Source organism: Telopea speciosissima, chromosome 10 (genome assembly GCF_018873765.1).
Source record: "Telopea speciosissima isolate NSW1024214 ecotype Mountain lineage chromosome 10, Tspe_v1, whole genome shotgun sequence".
Taxonomy (NCBI): domain Eukaryota; kingdom Viridiplantae; phylum Streptophyta; class Magnoliopsida; order Proteales; family Proteaceae; genus Telopea; species Telopea speciosissima.
In genome coordinates this window covers 51,783,354-51,796,836 of record NC_057925.1, presented here as the reverse complement: position 1 = coordinate 51,796,836, position 13,483 = coordinate 51,783,354, and the positions used below count along the sequence as shown (strand labels likewise).

Below are 13,483 nucleotides of genomic sequence, written 5' to 3'. Positions count from 1 at the left end.
TCCATCAAACAAGGGGGTGCAGGGGCTTCTATGTCATTTTAGATTGGCATTTATGTCAGATATGCCGATTTGACTACATTTAATGCAGGTCGTGCACATGCACTGCCATGCATGAAAACTTTTGCCTAGGATTTTAATTAACAAATAAGTGGGTTGAAGTAAACATTTCACAAATAACATAGTATTTTGACTAACAAATGAACTGGTTAAAGTTTATGCGGCAGTAAAAAACCGCCGCTAAAAGTAATTCCCCAAAATGAAACACGATCAAGAGTCATGAAGACTTGCCCAGGTTTAAGAAATGACCATACAAGGTTCGAGTCAGTTCGAGTTTTCATTGACTTGGTGTTTTTGTCCGAGTAATTGGAAACTCGCCGAGTTTTTTTTATTAGACCATATACTATTAAACCATAAGTTTGATCTACAACTAAACAAAACCCAAGAATTTTGTTTTTTATTGTCCTCAATATTTGCTCCAAACCCACCCCCGCTTCCCCCCCCCCCCCTTTCTTTTTTCCCTTCTCACAAGCAATCATAGTCTCACTCCATCAATAGAAAAGGAGAACAAGGAGAACAACGAAGGTATTAAAAAAAAGTAAGAAAAAATGACTTGCCTTGACTAGATTTGACTTTAGACTCACCCAAGTCACCATGTTTCCAAAAAAGGTGAGTCGAATAAAAAAACTTGATTTTCTAGCTATGTTTCAACCATGTTTTTATGTTGCTATTTAAGTCTTGGGAAAGAGTTTCTCATGCCGACAATGTGAGGGGAATCTCACAAGCCATATAAATCATAGGGCTAGGAATTATTTTGCCAACAAAGGGTCCACACAATCAAGAGGAGAGAGAGTATCAATGTAAGCCCACATGGTGTGGATGTAAGAGGACATGATAAAGTATCTCCACACTATAACATGGGAATATTTTTCCTTAAAATTTGTTATTAGGGATATAACATTCCGAAACAAGTCCTCCTGTTGTTATGAGTAGTGTGGTACATGTTTTGATAATTCGACAACTAAAATGGAAACGGACTGATGGTTAGCGTAGTCCGAATTATACCCTACTTGTTGAATGTAGGGTCCCAACAGGTCTTGGGTTCGAACCTCTTGTCACACATGTCTTGTGACAGCCCCCTCCCTCGTAATAGCCTATGGGTCGGGCCCAGACCTGGGCTCGGATAAGGTTGCATCAAGAAAAAGAAAAGAAAAGAAATTGAGTAACAAATAAAAGGATTTGGCTCCTCTCCAAGGAGTGCCCAGGGACTACCCTTTCATCTACTCTTCTTAGTCTTTGATTTTCTTACGTTTTTTACTTTTGATTTTATCTTGTATTTATTTTAATAGATATGTGATTCCATGTATCATAGTGTATAAAACAATATATATAAACCCATAGAAAATCTAGAAAAATAATCACATTATCTTAACTTATAAAATTATAAAAATAAGAAAACAAAATCCAATAAGGTAACTTAACCGGATAGACGGACACAAAGATATATTTTAGACATTTATTACCATCGGATTACTAAATGAATAGGATAATAATCGATCAGATAGGGGGATTATCATATTCGTATCCGATTAGTTTTCGGATGGATTCGGATTCCCCTAAAAGGATACGAACGCAAATCGAATACGGATTTTCCTTAATTTATAGTAGCTGTGGTGAAACTTGTTTAGTTCTATGGGCCTTAGTTATAGCTTCTCACTTGTCTTTGATAATAAAACAAGGACTAATTTTTGGTTGAGCATAATTGAGAATACTGATTGGACCAGAAATCATCTTGAACCAATAGTTGGACCCTTTTGAAAAACCATCCAATCGAGCTGTGATTTTTTCAATACATATAGTTGCCTTTTGATGGAGGTCCTCTTTCTCTAAGCCTAAAACACATGACAACTAGTTAATTATTGGAACCCTAAACCTTTGTTTGGATCCAGTGGTCTAAAGCTAAAATTCTGCCAGTTTATTTCTTGGGAAGAAGAATGTTGCCTGGTCACGTGTCCCCTACACTAGCATGGGGGCCAATGAGGGGGACATGCAGGGGCATCCAACAGGAGGGATGTTATGTGCCTAATGAGGCCCACTATAGTGTATGGGCACTAGATTGGGCCAGCCTAGTATGGGATAGGTTAAAGGGCTTGATTTAGCGCGTTCCATCAGCTTCGGAGCTTTTGGTGTATTGGTCAAGTACCTAACATTTGGTATCAGAGTTGGGCACCAGGTCAAGGGTTTGAGTCATGGAAAGGGCTACCTAGGAGAAGGGCTACCTGGAGTAGAGTGAAAGCCGTCAAGAAAGGGCTACCTGCCGCCAGGCAAAAACCTTGGAGCAGAGTGAAGCCGCTTGGAAAGGGCTACCTACCGCCAGAGTGAAAGCTACCTAGAGTGAGAGCCGCCGAGGACGATGGATGCGAAAGCATGGTGGTCTGTTATGTGCATAATGGGGCTCACTATAGTGTATGGGCACTAGATTGGGCCAGCCTAATATGGGATAGGTTAAAGGGCTTGATTTAACGCGTTCCATCAGCTTCAGAGCTTTTGATGTATTGGTCAAGTACCTAACAAGGGACATGGTGGCCATTTCATCCCCTTGTGTGTGAGCATAGGGGAATGCAATCAGACAACATTCTTTTTCCTTTATTTCTTGGTCCATGACAAATTAACCCCCCCCCAAAGAACTTACATGGTGGAGTTTCTTTGATTCGTATTCATAATTTTATAAGTAAAAAGGGTGTACCCAGAGCACGAGTATCCCACCACTATAGGGTCTGGCGAGGAACATATGTATGCAGCCTTACTCTCACTTAGTGTAGAGAGGATTTCCCGATTTGAACCCATGATCACTAAGTCGCAATAGAGCAACCATACCATACAAAAAATTGACGAATAGCTAGATAGGCCCGGCCTTTGTCTCCTGTTTATACTTATAAAAATTCAGGCAAAGTTGGTTCTTTCTCAAGGTAAGAAAGTTGAAGGTTGAAAGTATAAACTGGTTGTGGAAGATACACGGGGAAAATCAAATATAATGAGACTCCATGGTTGAGTTGGAGCACCTAATTCTAAGACTGGTTGATCTGCAAAAGGACCACTGCTTAGCACAGTGAGTAGGGGTGTGGAGTGTTAAAACCCAATTCTTAGTTCTTGGATTTGAGCCTCTTGTTTCTCATTTTTCCTCCTCCATAAAATAGGCTAGAAAATGAGCCTACCCATAATTGTCATGTCATGCCTTGCTTAGATAGCAAATGTAAGTGGATCCATGTTATAGAGGACAGTATAACCATTCCACTTGTCAAGTCTCTTAACTCACAATTAAGGAAAATGAAAATACAAAGATCACATATGTAATTTTAAGAAAAATTAGATTCCATTTTTAACCTCTATGTGTCTCTCTATTCCTAGCTGAAATTCGATCTACAAGATGGTTGCTAGTAGGGCTACAATAGGGTTCGGTTGAGCCGGGTTATTTAAAACCCCAACCCAACCTTGAGTCCCCTTAGGTGGGCCTAGGCCCAGCCCAACCCTAACATAGGGCTGGAAAAATCTAACCTGACCCGGCTTTTAGGGCTGGGTGGGGCTGACCCTGATTGGCCCTAACCATAGGGAGGGGGAAGGGAGATGCATGGGTTGGGCTAGACCAGGCTAGGGAGAAGAAGAAGAAGAAGAAGACGACGAAAGAATAGGAAGGGAAGAAGAAGAAGACAAGGTCGGGTTGGGCTGGGCCGGACTCTACTCAAAGCCTCAACCTTGACCTGGCCCGACCCTAACTCAGGGCCAGAAATTCCTAGCCATGACCTGTCCTCAAGGCCAGGGTATCTCAGCCCAGGCCTTGTTCAGGCTTCGGGCAGGTTAGGGCCGACAAGGCCAAACTTGCACCTCTAGGTTTTTTTTTGTATTGTTATTTATTTTTTATAAAAGTGTAATCACACAAACCACACACACCAATCCCAAAAGGTTGCACCTCTAGTTGCTAGGTAGGTCTTCTATCACATGAACGTGCGTAAGTCCTATCCAACTCTTGCAATTTAGCAAAAAGTAGAGCTTTTTGACAAAATATATAATGTTAGTAAGGCCTCCATTTTGTTAAAATAAAAAATAAAAATCAATATTTGTTATAGGGGTTTGTTTTCTTATTGACACCCCCTTATAAGGTGTCGAATAATTTGTACTCTTATTTTTTTTGCCTTTTTAGTATGGTACATTTTTTTTCCAATGTAAGTATATCCTATAATTTCACATGTGTACTTAATAAATGTATAAGACAATGACAATTATCGATATGACATAATGATAAATTATTTTTAAATTAATTTTGAAAATCCTTTTTCTCCCTAGACCTAAAGAAAAATTTCAAGATTAGACAAGGAGCAATCAAAAGAAGGTGTTAAGCTCTAAATGACGAGTTCTTTTTTTTTTTGTGTTTTATATTTCTCTAGTTTATCTTTTTCTATTTTTATAGGGATTACCAGATTCATTTAGCTGAGCAAACATTTTGTTGAAATAAGGGGTACATGATACATTAATTGTTCTGCCAATTGCTTATCAGCATTCTATCAGAATTGTATAGCAAGTCATTCTTTTTCTCTTTTTCCTGCTGGTACTACAAGTGATTTAAACTTGTGATAGAAATGCCAATTAAAGGAAAATATATGGTTCAGAATTTTTTTTTAAAAATTTTGTCTATTAATTAAACTATTGGGAAAAGATTGTTACAGTATTGTCCTTGTACAAAATACTTTATGACAAAAGGTTAAATGTACGACTGTGCATGATGTACGGTCATACATATAACATGGGATGGATACAAAAGATTGGTTGAAATGACCAAACAACCCTTACATGACGAATAGTTGCCATAATAAACAGTGAGATCCACATTGATATTTCTCTCTCCTTTTCTAACCATGTGGGTCCCATGTAAGATCCATATAAATGATACCATTTTTCAACCCTTCCATTGGTTGTAGTTTGCAGATTCTTTGTTTCATTGTCCTTGTAGGAAACCCTGTCCCTAAACTTTTAATAGAAAATGAAATTATAAAATTCAAAAGAGACATATCTTTAAAAAAGGATTTTCTTATTGACACTCCTCACGTGTTAAATAATTTGTGACTATACTTTTTTGTCCGTTTGGTATGACACATAAATTTTCTTCAATAAGAGAAATAGTATCATTTCATATGTGCACTAAAAATATGCATTACAACGACACATAATGATATATCTACACTTTCAACTTATTTTTTGAAAACCCTTTTATATTCTTATCTTAAAAACCATTTGAGAATAAGACAAAAGATAATGAAAAGAAAATATCAAATTTCAAATACATCTATAGAGGTGCCATTCAGACTCTACCTTCTAAAAAATTTCCACTATTCAACTAATTTGTAACTCTTATAAATATGTGATTTCTTGGAGCTAGTACAGTAAAAAAAAAAAAGTTTCAGAACATCAGAGGAGGCCATAGCTCATGTCACATTAGCTGATTTTACTCATGCCGGCCGAGGACCTGCATCAGGACAGAGTATTGAAGAGAGAGCTAGAACAAGAATATGCATTTGTACGTAATTGGACATTGGATATTGTTGTTGAGAGAAAGAATTCCATCTGGTCATGCACGCCGATCCTGCGTCTAGACATAGGGGCGACACGCGTAATGACCGCCACACCCCCTGAAAAGATAGAAATGACTAGAAATGCGACGGTCAATATTTTTGTTTTACACATTTGATCGAACACCATCTCCTTTCACCCAAAGTGAAGAGAGAATATATTAAACCACAACATCTGTCCTTTGAATTGGTCTAGGGGAATCTCTTCATAAGGGTTTTTTTTTTTTACATGGTAGATGAAGAGTTTCTTTCTCCGACTTGAGCGACTAAAAACTTTCTCCTTTAGTCAATGTGAAGATAACCCCTTTTGCTTTTGGTTTATTTCAGGTGATTTTGTTGAGATGAGACTTTGCTTTACTCCCAAAAAAAAAAAAAACTATATAAAAGTAACCATAATTGTTTTTTAATATCTTAATACAATTAATACATTTAGATTAATTATATATTAATTAAAACCTTTTCTGCTATTCCCCTATTATGTATATATCATAGACAATACTACCAAACATGGAAGTATATAGCCATGGCATTCCCTAATTATCTAATTAAGGTTTTTAATCTAGCTTGGAACTAGATATATACCACGGGATCGGTCTCCATCAATTCTGAGTCGAACCATCTCGGAATCAGCAGGAATCAAGCAGGAATCAAGCGGGAATCGGTCAGCCTCGATCGGAATCAACAGGCTTGCCTTGAGCACACCGCTTGTATACGGTAAGTTAGCGCTTGCTCTGTTTATCTTGTCGTGTTTGGATATGTCTTGTATTTTATAATTGTCCACACAATTGTATTTGGGTCTGTATTTGTAATTGAGTCAGGTTTTGGATCCATATCATTACCCAAAAAAATTGATTTTGGATCCATATGGTGTACATTTGTAATTGTTTGGGGATTAGGAATTTTTTGGCTTCCCTATATATTATCTTTGTGAAGAACAAAAAATTTAACCACAAGTAAAAGGGGATCATTTTGTGAGGTGGAGAGTGATATAGAGGTTTTTTGTTTTTTTTTTCCAGATTTAGTGGAAAACCTTTAATTCTTACGGGTGGATGTAAACATTCTTGTCGAACTACAATAAATTTCTTGCGTTGTTTGTGATTGTTTGCTTGGGTTCTTGCTCATAGTTGTGTATCCGTCCAAACAAGTGGTATCTCTTCCCCTTTTTGAAATGACCCATCATGTAGAAAAACGTGAACTTGCATGTTGTGTCTATCTATCTCTCTTCCTCTTTTTGAAATGACCCCCTATGTAGAGCAATGTGAACCTAAAATGGCTACGTGAGATGAGATGTGCTTCACTATCAATGGAGAATTGGGTTACAACTACTCGTCGTCACATCTCTACAAATTTATAACTAAACCCTGTACGTAAAATTTACTAAAATACCCATATAGCCCTAAAAAAAAATTCTCGATTGTTGCCACCCCTGTTTACGCAGTTACGCTCCCATTGGTATCGCCCGCTAACTTACTGCACACGGGCAATGTGCCTTTGCCTATCTCTCCCCCCAACTTATAATTATAAGTTGGATTAATAATTGAGAAATTAATTTTAAGGTACGTACGGTGAGGTTAGGGCTTGTGCCACACATCAGTTTTCATGTGGATGGCACGTGGCAGTTAATAAAATAACTCATTAGTGGTTACAAAATTAAAATGTATTAATTAAATATACTTACAAAGATTCCTCTTTATTGGAGAAGAACACAATCAACCAATGGAAAATCTCTCATTTGAGTGCTTCTGTGGTACTATACAGTAAAAACTACTTAATCTGATTACTAAACTGTTTTTTTTTTTACCAAATCGAGCAAAACTCATGTTCACAATTTCGAAATTGATGTTGGAGAAATTTTTTTTTTCTCAATTTCCAAATAGTTGTGAGAAAATATATTGAATCCAATATATAACAAGAATTTCTCTAACATTTGAAAGGATGAAAAAACTATACTACCATATATCTGAAGTACTGTCCTTTGCTTTTATTAAGGAAATTAAAAGGAAAGGAAATTTAAAAGAACGAGCCCCCACAGTTCCTGATTTGGGAAGATGAACTATTCCTTGATCAGTCAAAATTAGGAACAAACCCTTATTTCCCTTTTTAGAATGGTGAGAAAGTATTAGTATGAACTATATATATATATATATATATAACACTAGGTATTAGACCAATGATGAACTATTAGATATGATTGATCAATATAAATAAAAAAAAGTTGGCATTGGCAAATTCTCTTTTGGGTAATCCATGGCCTTGATGAAGCTTGGTACTATTATTTAATGGAATCTTCGACGAGTTACTACTGATAAGGATTTGGGTAGAATTCATCCTTAAAAGTTAGCCGTTAAGGAGAGGGTGCCCAAGTAAGTATAAGCGTTCACATCAGGCTAAAACTCACATCCGATGTGGGATTATACTTTTGTCTTTCACGTATAATCTTAACAATCTCCCTTTTCATGCGGGAACAACTGAGATCTTCTCCAACTTCATCCTCGGAAGCACGTTGGGTTGCTATGCCCTCACTCTGCCAAAATCTTGGCTTTGATACCAGTTTGTGTAGAAAAAACGTGAACCCACAAACCAAGCGATGGAAAAAGGAATGATCCTTAATTAGTTATTTGAAAAAGGACTGATACATTATTCCTTTTCATTCTTCACTTGGATTTAGGGTAATTTAGGGATGAGACCAATTTAGGGTTAGGCCTATGGCCAACAGCCCTTTGGAATCAATCCACAAACCAAGTGATGGAATACAAGACATCGTACCCTCAACATCTCTCTCTCTCTCCTCCATGACTCACTACCCCTCATGCGGTGTCACCTTCCGTGTCCCCATTGACTGGACATGGAAATTCCATCCCATTCCAGTTACCTAGCAATCCCTGCCCATGAGAATAAAAAGTTTTTAAGTTTTAATTTTGAGTTCCTCATCTTACAGTCCCTAGCTAATTCAATGAAGTCTTTGTCAAAGAGAGGGAATGAGATGTCTGCCCATGTTTAATATAAAACGAAACATTATTATAGGCTTTAAGGTTGAAACTACCTTGCCTACTTTTTCAAGCAATTACACCCTTCATCTGAAAACCCTATCCGACAAGTTCCCAATGTAAGAGAGAGAGAGAGAGAGAGAGAGAGAGAGAGATTGTGTTTCAGTTGTAGTGTTTGGAGCAAACAATGAAAGCCAATGAGTTGGATATATATCCTATTATCCTTGGAACCAATAAGAGAGTGGAGTAGTAATATAAATCATCTGTGGCTTTAGAATAAATTATATAATACTTTATCTTATTATGACTTAAATATGTACAAGTTTGCTTTTAAGCCTTTTATACACAACTTTTCTTCTGAATCAGAAATCTTATACTCCTAATGGAGAGAAACATGTCCCATTGATTGCCTATAATGTACTATAGGTATGCATATATATACAAATTGCTACTGATGCTAGCTGCCAAGCAAATGGGTTACTTCATTTATCTTAGATACCAACATTTCCATGCCCCACATATGCTGTGGTAGTTGGGAGCATTCAAACAATTTTTTCTTTGGGGTCATTCAAGAACATGAGTCAATTGGAGCAATATATGTATGGCTTTAATTATATTAGAAATTTTAGTGTCTTTGATTAGTTAAGCTAGAATGGCATTGGAGTTTATATTTTTAATATTATATAGTGTTATGTATGTCTCGAATTCTTGTACCCATTTTGAAAAATGACCCGCTCTAACTTTTTTGGTGGCAATTCGAATGGAATTTTTTCTAAGATATGTGATGGTACGGTTCGACCTGACCCGATCTGATGGAGAAGTAATTATATTCTTTACCCGCTCTATAGTAGAATGAGTGAGATTTGGGGTTTTCGATTTAGGGTTTCTAGGAGAGAACAACAACACTGCTATTTGGGTGTTCTTGAGAGATCTCCATTGTAACTTTCTCCGATTTACATAGTGAAACATCTTCACCTTCGCCCGTAAACATAGTACATCATATTGATGTTTGAATCACATTACATCTCTGTGTCATCTTTCTCTTTTTTTGGGTCTTGTTCTTATTTTGTTTGATGTTTGTTCTAAGAATATATATAATTAATGCAAATTAAAATCATGAAATGGGAACAAATTTGGGAAGTTATTACCCAAAGATATAAGTAAATGGGAGGTAAAGGAAAAACAAGTAAAGGAGAGAAAAGAAAAGGTGCATTGGTACAAGTCACTAAAGGAAGGTATTGTCATTCATTAAAGAAAGAGGGGGTAAAGAAACAAAATGATGTTATTCTCTTGTATTTCTTTTTTTCACCCCCTCTCACCCTACTAACTTTTTTACTGGCTCCATCATCTTAACCTCCTGTCAACCTCTTTCCAAACCCACAAAAGCCCTAACCAGTCCAGAACAGGTTCCCACCACTTACCACAAAGCAATCTCTCTCTCTCTCTCTCTCTCTCTCTAATAAAAGACACTGCATTCATCTTGAAAAAATAGTTTCAGTTCCTTCCCCTTTTTCGGAAAGATAATCTCTCTATCCAATTCTCAGAGAACAAAAGTCCAACATCACAGCCTTTCAAGGTTTCTAGTATTGCTCAAACAAAGCCAACCCCAAAGAAGAAAAGAGAAGTTTCAAATCCTTTCTTTCTTCTTCTGTATTAATCTCATCATCACAATTTTCCTCCCTCACCTCTCTCTCTCTCTCTCTCTCTCTCTCTCTCTCTCTCTCTCTCATACCCAAATCGATACCATGTAAAGGTAGAACCCAGTAATCCAATTTGCTCTCTGAAGGTTACAGTCTTTATCAAAAGACACAAATCTGCAAAAAAACACTCATCCTTGGCTGTCAGCTACAAAGAGTAGAACAAAGTGTTTGTGTGATCTCTCTTCAACTGCTGCTTCATCTGGTTTGTCTTCCTCTTTCCTCATCTCTCATCTCTCTCTCTCTCTCTCTCTCTCTCTCTCTCTCTCTCTCTTGATCTTTGTTTCTTTATTATGATCAACAACACACAAACATATATTTCTTCTTCTGCAGGACTCAAGAATTAGGGCACCATCAAGACTTCCATGGATGCAATTCCAGCAACAGCAGAGAGCTCCAACTCAGAGAACACCAACAGTAACAACACAACAAACAGTTTGGCTGCAATCTCTTCCTCTTCCACCTCTTCCTCACCTTCAGTCTCCCCAAGCCGATATGAAAACCAGAAACGTCGAGATTGGAACACCTTTGGCCAATACCTAAGAAACCATAGACCTCCACTCTCCCTCTCCCGGTGCAGTGGTGCTCATGTCCTTGAATTCCTCCGATACCTCGACCAATTCGGCAAAACCAAAGTCCATACCCAAATCTGCCCTTTCTTTGGTCATCCTAACCCACCTGCTCCTTGTCCATGTCCTCTCCGGCAAGCTTGGGGAAGTCTCGATGCACTCATCGGTCGTCTCCGTGCTGCCTTTGAAGAACACGGTGGGAAACCGGAAGCAAATCCCTTCGGTGCCCGAGCTGTTAGGCTTTATTTAAGGGAAGTTCGTGAGTTGCAGGCCAAAGCAAGGGGGATTAGTTATGAGAAAAAGAAGCGAAAGCGCCCGCCACCACAACAAATCCCCCAATTACCACCTCCACCAGGAAGTTCATAATCTGAAAATTTCATTGATGTGATGATATGTGGTGAAGGAGATTGAATTCTGCAATTTTTAGACCTACCAAGTTGTGATTGTTACTTTTGCAATATGGGTACCTTGCATTATCTTTCATTTCAATTAGGTAACCTTATTAAGTCTATATAGTATCCGTTAGTATCAGAGATTGCTGTAGTAGTAGTAGTTGTTGTTGTTGTTGTTATTGTTGTTATTGATGTTGTTGTTGTTGTGGTAGTAGTAGTAGAAGTGTAGTAGTGAGTGTACTATTTCTCTTATCTTCTATGTGATTGAGCATCCAAAGTTGCTCTTAGCTTTGTACTTGAAAACTAGTATATCTCCCAAGTAATAGATTTTCTACTCATTATAAATGTATAATGTCTCTCTCTCTTTTCTGAATTTTAATGGGTAAAGCATATTCACTTCTCTATATTGGATTCTTAATCTAGTACTACATATAGAGCTGTTTCCTATCAAGCTGTTTGGTTGTTGTGGACTTTGTGGTTGGTCATTTCAGATTTCATTGGAAAGAGAAGGAATTGCTGAAAATGGCAGACATTGTAGTATCCTTCTTGCCCCATATTTCTTGGAAAAGACTTATCCTTGTCTCCTACATTTATTGCTCTCCAACTTAGCTTATTTGCTTTTGCCAATTTTCTTATCTCTCTTTAATTCCCTTGGTGGTCATGTGAGACTTACCATGTTCTTACTTCTTCTTAGTAATTAACACTTACATGAACCCCAAGAACCAGATAAATCAAGTTTAAGCTTCTAAGGAAGGCAATCTATTTGGATCTATTTTGGGAAAAAAGACAAAAATCTGATCTCATTCTTTCCCATCATATAAACTATAGCTTGAGAAATAAAATAAAATTAAAAATAAGTAGTTGGGTTAAGGAGAACAAATCTGTTTATTGAGATTTGAAAATAGTAATTTCCTAATCAATTTGGCCGACAACCTAACTAAGCTGGTGAACAGTAATTGTTTATAATTGGTTGATATTGCATGGGTTTTCCATTTAAGAATATTTGATTATTTATTTGTCCTTAAGCTTGAAGGATGTAAATTGCTCAGTCTTCTATATACTCGAAGATGGAAACTCTCATCCTTCACGTGAATTTATTAGTATCTTGTGTTTATGTTGAGTTGTGTGTATGTGGGGTTTAGAAGAAAGTCCAATGCCATGTGAGTAACTTGACAGGTTTACTTGATTCTAGTGGGTTGAATCTAAAACTTGTTGGGGATCCATGCGAAAGGTGGAAGTAATAATCTTAAATCGAATCTCAACAAGTGATATTAGAGCCAAGGTTCTGACAGAGTCAGGGTGTGAAAACCCATTGGCCATTCTCTCTTTAATGATTATTTTTTAAGGGCAAGCTCTACCCGAGTCCCAACAAAACTATCATTAAGAATTTTTTTTTTATGAAAACCCTATCACTAAGCTTGATAAAAAGTTTATTCCCTATAATGTCACTTGCTTAGAGAGAGAGAAAGAGAGAGAGAGTACAACAAACATGAACATGACTGATTGGAGGTTATCAACTAACTTGTAATGTTTCAACTTTCAATTGGTAATTATGTTTGTTTTGATTGGAAAATTTCAAATCTTTTGCTCTGAGAGATGAAAACTGAAGGCCTTTTAGCTATCTACTAGGGATGTAGAGGGAGGAGAAAGTGAGAATCCTGATGCTTCAATTTACAGTCTCAATAGCTAATATAGTACAACATTACCTAATGAATTTAATCCATGAAAGTATCTCCCTTCCTTTAGAATATTATCAATATGAGGAGCGAGCAAGAGAGAGAGAGAGAGAGAGAGGTGTTTGGAGATTAGTCCCACATTGGCTACTAACAAGCCTACAAGCCCCTTATACACCTGAGAGCCCCTTCACCTAACAACTCGAACTTTTAGGAAGGAAACTTTACAATAGGAGATCCAAAATTAATGGAAGGATATTCTTCTTTGTTCCATGAAATCCAAGAATACTATTGCATGAGCCAATAAGATAAAGATTCCATTTAAAAGACATCAATGGTCACTAATTAAAGGTAAGTGAATAATTAGTAGTAGTGAATCCAACCATAGTTATCTCATGCAAATACCCACCAAACTAGCCAAATAATCAAACAAAGCAAGTATCCTAGACTAGGTTATAGAGAAATCCTTACAGATAAAGAACACCTAAATTAAATCATATTTTTTAAATAAGAAATCCAGCATATAGGAGGAAAACCTAAGCACAGT

General features: G+C 37.1%; 1 protein-coding gene across 1 annotated transcript; it reads left to right on the top strand.

Moving 5' to 3' along the window:
- Window positions 1–10,005: 10,005 nt before the first annotated feature.
- Window positions 10,006–11,612, top strand: LOC122641703 (protein LIGHT-DEPENDENT SHORT HYPOCOTYLS 3-like). The gene is made up of 2 exons (XM_043834989.1): window positions 10,006–10,507; window positions 10,636–11,612. Exon 2 carries the CDS (start codon window positions 10,668–10,670, stop codon window positions 11,235–11,237), a length of 570 nt encoding a protein of 189 aa, XP_043690924.1. The 5' UTR covers window positions 10,006–10,507; window positions 10,636–10,667; the 3' UTR covers window positions 11,238–11,612.
- The last annotated feature ends 1,871 nt before the right edge of the window (window positions 11,613–13,483 follow it).

Excerpts from the sequence above, each read along its gene's own strand:
- LOC122641703 (XM_043834989.1), top strand. The coding sequence starts at position 10,668 with ATGGATGCAATTCCAGCAACAGCAGAGAGCTCCAACTCAGAGAACACC.